This window comes from Ornithodoros turicata, chromosome 4, assembly GCF_037126465.1.
Source record: "Ornithodoros turicata isolate Travis chromosome 4, ASM3712646v1, whole genome shotgun sequence".
In the NCBI taxonomy this organism is placed as follows: Eukaryota; Metazoa; Arthropoda; class Arachnida; order Ixodida; family Argasidae; genus Ornithodoros; species Ornithodoros turicata.
In genome coordinates this window covers 61,382,724-61,391,736 of record NC_088204.1, presented here as the reverse complement: position 1 = coordinate 61,391,736, position 9,013 = coordinate 61,382,724, and the positions used below count along the sequence as shown (strand labels likewise).

Here is a 9,013-nt window from a genome sequence, read left to right as displayed (position 1 = left end):
AATCTTCCGTTAATAATACCAATATTTATGAATTAACTTTGAACTATCCGCACACAGAAATAACGTCTTTTAGTGTGGACTAACACCTGATTTTGTAACCTTTACAGTAATGGATGGTCGAATTCCAATAATTACCTAATTGGCGTACATAGAGTATTCAAAACTATAGGAACATCAATATTAATGTAAAATGTAAAAAAAAAAAAGAGTACAGGAACATCACATCTGTGGTCTCATACTTTATTCTCTACAATTGGCAGTTATGGGGCAGCGCCCAGTCTGCTGACCAGTCGGCATCAGCCCCATCCCCTCATCGTTCCTTTTTTTTTTGTGTGTGTGTGTGTGTGTGCGCGCGCTGTGTATGTCTCTGGTGTATCAATGACGTCCATCTCATCTTCCGCTGGAGTATTCTGGAGAATGTGGCTTATGGGAATACATGCAATGGTGCGTTTTGCTCTTCACCCCGTATATTCATTCGCAATACCTGTTCTGTCTGGAGCAATGATGCCTAGTTTTCTGAAAAGGCTGTCTCCATTTTCTATTTTCAAACATACGTATTCGTGACGACCCGAAAAACAAAAGGGAAATTCTGCACAGAAAGACAGAGAGACTTTACAATATTTTGTGTAGCCTGAAAGATCGGAACGGAAGACTCCTTCTGATTTCATAATCGCGAGGGCTTTTCTCGGCTACGACCCTTGTAGTTCACGTGAGTCAGCAGCCAACGTTTTCGACATGTGCCCTGGATGACGAGGTTGATTCGGTTTCAGATTGCAAATTGTATTTTTCGGGGAAGAGGCGCTTGAAACCAACCTGTTTTCTGTTTCTCACTTGGGGTAGTGGGCGCGGCATCTCATGTAGCGAACTACCCCATCCATCATTGTTACTATTGGCGTTGTTTTCACGTGTACCACCGTCCGTTGCAAAGAAAGATGAAATGTGTTAGACCGAAATCCCAAGACTTGGCCACCTGAAATTCCCGGGTTTCGGTACATGAAATAATGCTGAAATCCCAAGATTTCGGAATTCCTGCAACCGGAATCGACGGGTGGTTGGGGCTTCTACGGGTCTGCTGCGCATTTCGCGGTAGTTTGGGTATATGCTTCGATCGATGTGACGAACCGCCCTGTAAGTCGTAGTAATGTAATAATAATAGTGATACTTTATAACGGTGCCCCCAAACAGCGTACGCCTGCACAGCAGTGCACCTTCGTACATTACACCAAGCTGAGGTTTTGGAGCACCTCCTGTCTAAAGTGAGTAAAACTGGGATGAAATAAATCAGTGTCATTGGTGAAAACATTAAAAGATGTTTGTATTCGTCAAGACGGTAACTGTGGAGCAGTCATACCTTTAACATAGAACAGAGAACTGCGTTGGACAGTATGGAGTGGGGCATGAAAATGTAAAAGGTGAATGCAGACTCTGCATGTATAATGTTGTGAACACATTTGTACAGAAAAATGAAATCACGACTTAATCTTCGGTTACACAGAAAGCGTTCAGATGCGCGTTGCATATCACCAAGTGGGAACCTTCGGGAACAGATTTTCAAATAGCGCGTATAAACTGCATTTAAACGTCTAACATTAGTTTGTCCAACACAATTCCATGCAACTGGCCCGAATTCTAAGACAGGTAAAAGAAGAGATATTAAAAGAGTATGCAAACAATCTGGTCCGCTCAAGTCACGAGTTATTCTAGAGATAATACCAATAATTCGGTAGGCAATTTTAAATAGTATTCATATGCATGCTTAATAAATTGCCCTAGACATTATTGACTGTCCTTTAATGCGAGTGTAATATTGCTCTAGCGCCTCAGCAATTCATCCATCTCTGCGCAAAAAAAGAAAAAAAAAAGAAAACTAAGCTTAGACGACAGATGGCGCCACTGGAACCGAGGGCTCATAAAAGATCATGCCCCCCGTACGTAAAAAAAAAAAAAAAAGGAGAAGTGAAAGACACTTGAGTAGTCGCACGAACCCAAGCAGGAAAGCTTGTTTATGGCCCTCAAAATGGATTTGCACGCGGAGGCTGAAGGTGAGCGGTTGCCGTGTTGGGCGACCTTCAAACTCGTTCATTTATTTATTTATCCTCAGGGCCGTGAGGCAATACGGAGGGGAGTGGTTTATGAACACTGTTAATATGAGCACCATACAGAAACATATCGTATGAGTTGTCTTCAATCATTTGGATCTTTTTTTTTTTTTTCATTCATTCGTATAATACATTCAAACAAATAATATACAACTGAAGGAACCGGAGGGAAAATCCAGGTTAAAGGTTCCTTCGTGAAAAGCACCTGAATGTCATTAGAGCACCAGCCAGGTGTTATAGGTAAGGTTGCAAGGTACAATACAATAAAACAAAAACGAAACAAAAACCAAAGAAAACCAGATAAATAGAATAACTCTTCGAGTTATCCTGTACGAGTTTTCTTGGTATGGATTGTCGCGGTACGAGTCGTCTTGATATGAGTTGAGTGTGGTATGAGCTGTCTTGGTGTGAGCTGTGTGGTAGCCGTTATAGATTGCGTCTTCGTCGGGGGCATAGAAGAGCTAGTGGTTACCAAGTACGTCAGCTACGTTAGTTTCCGCAGGCCACTGCTGTCCATCGTCGGAGAATGTAAGCGACGAACTCATAAATGCTATCGCGATTGAATTACAATCTCCACGGCGATTTCTGCCGTAATTTTTTAAGTACAGTTATCTTTCTTCTTCTCCTTACCCCTTACTTAACTGGTTCGCCATATCGGGTCACCACTTTTCGCTTCCTTGTGCCTCGCTTGCGTCGATGTCAGATATGCTTCGGACGTCTTCGGCGCGGTTCATGATTGCTTGAGATTTTTGCTTTCTATATACCTCCTGTATTGTCGCAGTACCACCGTTGTGGTCCCATGGTCACCTCAACGAGTCAGCAAGTTGCAGTAAGTTGAGAGTGCTGTTTGTTGGGCTTCGTCCTCCACTTGCGCGAGAAAGCGGCTGCATTGCGCCGATAACGCAGGAAATAAGTCTTTCCACTCAGCGCGTTATCGCATCCGTGTATAGGTACTCTGTCCGGGGGCGTCGTGAGCCACTTTGTCATGTACATCGGCGGTGACATCGGCGGTGACTGCAGCGGCTAGACGCCGGTCCTGTTTACTGCAAAGGATGTCGTTCGAAAAGTACGTCGTTGGCTTTTCTAAAGAATTGGACTTCAGGCCAATGCAATTTGTGGATCTCCATTCCAACAGGTATTGTTGTCTGTGCAAAGCAATCCCTCAAGTGACTTTTGTTCTAGGATGCTGTCACTCTTTGTGTGAGCTCTGCTACCAGAGTCTTCTCGGTGGTGGCCGACGTTGTCCCCTGGATCAAGAAGAGCTGGAAGAAGAACAAGTTGCGAGGTTGCCATTCAACCTAAAGCAGCTTGAACGACAACATGTGCGTTGCCCTAACTCAAAATATGGATGCGTCGTCATTGGAACTGTGCGAGAGGTACAGTCTCACTTCTTGCAAGAGTGCATACATTATGCTGCAACATGCGACACGTGCAAGGCGAACGTTCTTCGTCGAGACATTGCTAGTCATTACGCAACGGAGTGTCAGCGAGACAGCCCTTTCGTTAGCCTACCAAAGTTGCCATTTCGTGGAAATTTGTTCGACGTGGCGAAGAAGACGTTCGACTTAGTAGAAAGTATTCAAGAGAAATTGTCAAATTTTGAAAGTCAATTGAACAGTTGCACTGGAGAAATTCAAGAGAGTGTCCAAGAGATGACGGTCAGTAACGAACAACTGCTGAACAGAGTGCTCGAGGACGTGGGACGTGTTGCTGCTGGCATCGGCAATACGGAGAGCAAGGTGACGCAGCAAGCGCAGGACCAAAACCAGATTCAGGGGTCACTACGACGTGTTATTGAATTACTGTCCACGTTTGAACTGCAAATATCATCGATAAACGGTGACGACGTCACTACAAGTGTAAAGACGGTGAATGAAAATGTCGAGCAAGTGAATGAGCGGGTGGGAAATTTGACCGACATGCTGCAACAAATAAGTGCTACCCTAAATGACGTGGAAGGAATCAAAGGGGAACTGAATCCTCTGTTGCAGTGTTCCGAGGAATTGACGAAATTTATGAATGCTGATGACGAAGCTAGAGAGAAATCACCACTCGTCAAAGCGATCCTCGGAACTTCCGAACAGATTGGGAGCGTAGCGGAACGCGTGTACACGTTGTATTCCTGCATGGTAGCGCACAACACGGAAGCTTTCTTCCATATTGTGGACTTTGCAAAGGCGTTAGAAAAAGATGTGAAGAGGTTTTCCGTCGAACGTAAATCTGACGTGTTTGTTCTTTGCGGATACTCTGTCAGGTTGCACGTAGACTATAGTTTATCCCGCTTTATTTCGGTGGGATTCGCGCTTTGCAAGTCTCCGAGTGATTCCCTTGTGAAGTGGCCCTTTAGAATCCCCTTCACCTGTCGATTCGTGCACCCAAGTGAGAGGGACTTTGTATGCCCTACACTTCACCCGAATAAGCACGACTCAAAGGGTGGCAGGTATGAAGGCGCGTTTGGCAGGCCAACAAATGTCGAAAACCAGGTCGTCTATATTGAAGGATATACTCCAGTACCCACCCTAAAAGATCGTGGCTTCATCCATACGGATTCTCTGTGCATTGGTATAAGACTTCACCCTGATATGGCATAATAAATATCTTCCAAGAGTGCACCCCATATGTCATGTCAATGCTCATCACTTTGTTGTTGTTTCTGCGCTGCGGAAGTCATCCTGACGGGAGGAAAACGAGTAGTTATTTCTCATCTTGTTGCATACTGTGACGGAATCCGACATTTTTCTATCTCTAGCCGCAGGCTTCTCCGTCCTTCAACGACAACTTACTGTTGTGTCCAGGAGTTCAATTAATATCTTCTGTTAGCCTTCTTTGACTTCGGATTTCCGCCCCCACGAATACTAATCCTTCGACTTGAGCTCCTGAAGGTGACGACGGAGAGGCGACTTTCCCCCCATATCTGATTAGACGCGGCATCGCAGCCCCTAAGATTGTAATATCTCTGAGTGTAGGCTGAGTAATTCTACGTGAAACCACCTGTTGAGGCGTATTCGCCTGGAGGAGTTTTGGTGTCGCCACCTCGCGGGGAGTAGCCCGTGACGTCACGGATTGGATGCGAGGCAGGAGAGCAGACGACGCATGGCTCTTGAGTGCTTGTTTTGCGTGTTCGGCGTTTGCGTACAACTGTGCTGGTACGACTCTAATGCTAAGCATAGCTTGACCAACGCGTGAAATACAGAACCAAAAAGACGTGGACGAGTATCAGGAGACAAAATTGCATTTGTATCAAGCGAGAACTGGCGGGGCAGGCCGTGTCTGTAAGGCGTACGAGCTGCTATTTTCCGCAAATTCGAATTCAGACAGGAATAACAAAAGTCCGGTCAGCATACTTTTTGTGTACGAGAAAGAACGCAATTTCTTCAGCTGTAGTAGGAACTTTGATGAGGTCACTTTGTTAAATTAATAGCAATAAATTTTTCTTTAGCATATACCTGTAGAATGGCTTATGTACTGATGTAGGTTCAACATGCAAAGCAGCTGCAAAGTGCCAAAAATAATCACAAATACTGAGTTCAAGAGTATTTAGGAGCTGCTCTTAGTTGTGCACTAAAGTTCATAATGTGAATTTCACTAATATTTGCATACGAAAGCTGTTATGTGGGTGAAGACACACACTAATAAACATTTTGTACACAGTACGACACTGCCCTTGTGAAGCACGACTTTCTTATAAATAACCGAAACAATAACTTAAATTTCATGCTATTTTATTTCAAAAGGAAATGAGGGCCTGGTACAAACAGCATTAGGATCCGTGTACCGAACCTGCATCTGTACACATCCAAAGGAAATATGTACAAGCAAGCGGTTAACAACATGTCTGATGTTTCGTCTTTCAGGTGAAGAGAATCTTGCTCTCAGTCTCAGATATTGTTTTATTGGTTTTAGCCATTTCAGCAGTAATTCTGACAGTGTTAGTAATGTACGGCAAGAGGTCAAAGCGGAACAACAACAATTATATTGCGATGATAAAGTGGGGAGATTTTCCACTCTATGACTGGAATGCTACCCCATAGCTAGGGTGTCAAAGCGTGGTCTCCGAAAAGAAAAAAAACTTCATTCGCTGCATAATGCCCACAATGTGAACTCGAGCACTGGGCAGCGACTGGTGCTTGCAAAGTACTTACTGCAGGCGCGACTGTGACGGTAATTTGCTTTTTCCATGTCGAGTGTAACGAGCCTTTTCAGTCGCGTAAGTTTCGCACTGCAGCACTAGAAAGTAAAAAAAAAAAACGTCACAGCAGATTTCTCAGGCAAAACAGCTATCGAAGCAGTGCATAAACCACGGAGAATTCCACACACGCCAGAATCTATCCAGCCCGTGACGTCAAAGCGTCACGTGATACGGCTGACCGAAGCGCCGCTAGTGTTCGTTCTCCAGGCAAATAGGCCTGTAGCTCTCGGCCAGGCGGCGTTGCGATCAGCGGACGACAGCGTCGCATGTGGAAGCCAATCGAAACATTGGTCCGCACTCAATAGTGTTTCGGCTTCGCGGGTTTCGCTCTGGCGCAAGCAAGCAATGTATCGCATCCTGTGTGAGTTTGAAAAGCTGGAGGCCATTGACGATTTTTTTCAAAGAATCACACCTTTCGAAGGGCCATAGTCAAGGTTTTCGGCGTCGACGAAGCATCGGACGGTAACGAAATCGTCGTTAAAGGTGTTGTGACAGTTGGTTTCCAGCTTTCCCAGATAAATACGAAAAACTATTCTATCACCCGACATCATCCCATATTCAAGTTTTCAGGTCCATGACGTGAGCAGGTACGGAGAGAAACGGCCCCGAAGATGCGACATCGGTGACGTCACACAGGAGCAGCGAGGGAGGATGCACGTCTCCCAAGCCAAATGGGGGAGAGGGGTCCGTGAAGTCACACCGTGGGTCGTCGTTTTGTGGCTGCGCCTATTTTCCGAACCAATCTAGCGACAGGAAAAATTCTTTTTTCCACGGTGTTCTCATAATGAGTACGATGCATATCTATTATGTTTCAACACATCAGAGAAAGTGTCGCAACATCTTTAAAACAAAGTGCATTTCGGAATAAGTGAAGGACAGTGTGGTTTATAACGTCCGGTTCGACGTGAGTCGGCATGATCTTACGTAATATTTGTTAACTGTACATGAAAATGATATACCTGATCAGAAAAACATTAAATGAACATTTTATCCGCACTGAAAGTTGATTTAACTTGATTTCGTAACTTCTTCATCACACAGGTGTCCAAGTGCCCGTAAACAGTTTATGTTGCGTCGTTTAGCTGTAAAGCGGGAATTGCGGGAAAATGTAAGCACGCGGCAGCAGTCTGATGTTACTTGAACAAGGAAGAAGAGGCGCCATGTACGGGCCAGCCACAAAAGTGGGGCAATCCAAGCCGCAGCGTGACATGACAAAGGGTGTCGCCGACCTATTTCTGAGGACATATGTGTAATGAGGATAGTGTGCTTTCCTATAGACAGGAGCTCGGATGGGGACCTTTCATATTGTATTTTTAGAGCTGATGAGGCTACAGTCATCTCTGCTGCATCGTTGGTCATTTGCCAATGATATTTCTCTACTGAATGCTGCTGCTGTACCCTGCTGCATCGTTGATCGTTGGCTATTCTGTTAATGGTAATTCTTCAGCATTTTATATGTTTCATCAACCCGTATTGTACCGTGTACTGTGCCCCCAAAACCATGCTTTATTGCTCTTGGTAATAAACAGCTTGCATCTTATATATTTCTCCTCGTTTGTGTAATGTTTATCTGTACAGATATATCAACCACATGTTTCCCCGCTGCAAATAGAAAACCGCCTGGTGATATCGCTCACGCGTATACCCAGGCATAGTTTGTCCACTCACTGAGGTCCTTGTGTCTGAACAGATAGGGGCCTTACAGATAGAACTGAAAAGAGGTTCTGAACGGCATTTTCGACTATGTAGTAACGCGAGAGCAAACGGAGAAGCTATTTCATCTCCTAAAGGTCTTTAGAGAGACACGCACCGTGTTCCATTATGGCAGTCCAACAAAAATGCCAAGGGGTATGGCTTCATAGCGGGTCTCGTGGAGAACGTAAGTAATAAGTAAGTAAGGTCATCGCTTTTTCGAATAAATATCACACTGTATGAAGACCCTCAAACATAGCAGTAAAAACAAGCGGCGGGAGTCAATGCCCACAGTAAGCCTTTCATATTTCACTCTAATCTGCATGCGTTATGTAAGAAAGTAATAACAGTTTGGCAGAATTTGTGATATATCCAAGTAAATTTCTACCGCAAGTTGTTTGGTTATAACTCTACATTACCTCCAGGTGGAATGCAGAGAGTCTGAAACTTCGCGGCGTTTTTACGGTGTACAGACGCAGTTAACGTTTTCCGCCTTTATGTATCCCAAGGTTTTCCGAGGAAGCGATAAAACCTTATTTTTTGACGTTTTGTAATCTGTTATGGTACCCAACGACGCGACAGTACTGTGTTCCCGATTTGTGTTGTGGTTTGCCGTGCGTTGGCAATCTGAAAAGCGACATATTTAACCACGATACATGCTTGGCTGCCTGGCTATGCAGACCAGTCACTGCTCCGGCTCCCGCTTGGGTCCCGATTGGTGCTCGCGTCGCCGGGCAAACTTGAGCGCAACAGGCCTATGTCTTCCAGAAAGAGAGTATAACCATGCATAATCAACCTAAGTGGAAGTGCCATTAGAGAGACTAAAAATACGGAAGTAGAAACAGATGCTGCATGACGACAGGTGCAATGGTTGACACATACCTTTGCCACCAGCGCAGGTCTGAGCCCCTAATTGCAAACGTATCGAGAAGCTTTTAGAATCAGAGGGTCCTTGAGGCCTAAAAGGTTGCCTGTAAAACAGTAAAGGGAAAATAAATGTAGGAAGAAAACAACACGAGGAACATAAAGGGGC

General features: G+C 44.8%; 1 protein-coding gene across 1 annotated transcript; it reads left to right on the top strand.

Annotated features, from left to right (window-relative positions):
* Positions 1 to 2,017: 2,017 nt before the first annotated feature.
* On the top strand, positions 2,018 to 4,711 carry LOC135392493 (TNF receptor-associated factor 5-like). The gene is made up of 4 exons (XM_064623201.1): positions 2,018 to 2,042; positions 2,532 to 2,627; positions 3,115 to 3,234; positions 3,282 to 4,711. The coding sequence occupies exons 1-4, from the start codon at positions 2,018 to 2,020 to the stop codon at positions 4,688 to 4,690; spliced, it is 1,650 nt and encodes a 549-aa protein (XP_064479271.1). The 3' UTR covers positions 4,691 to 4,711.
* The last annotated feature ends 4,302 nt before the right edge of the window (positions 4,712 to 9,013 follow it).

Excerpts from the sequence above, each read along its gene's own strand:
- LOC135392493 (XM_064623201.1), top strand. The coding sequence starts at position 2,018 with ATGGATTTGCACGCGGAGGCTGAAG. Across the intron at positions 2,043-2,531 it reads TTTGCACGCGGAGGCTGAAG|ATTGCGTCTTCGTCGGGGGC; the intron begins GTGAGCGGTTGC and ends TAGCCGTTATAG. Across the intron at positions 3,235-3,281 it reads GTGGATCTCCATTCCAACAG|GATGCTGTCACTCTTTGTGT; the intron begins GTATTGTTGTCT and ends CTTTTGTTCTAG.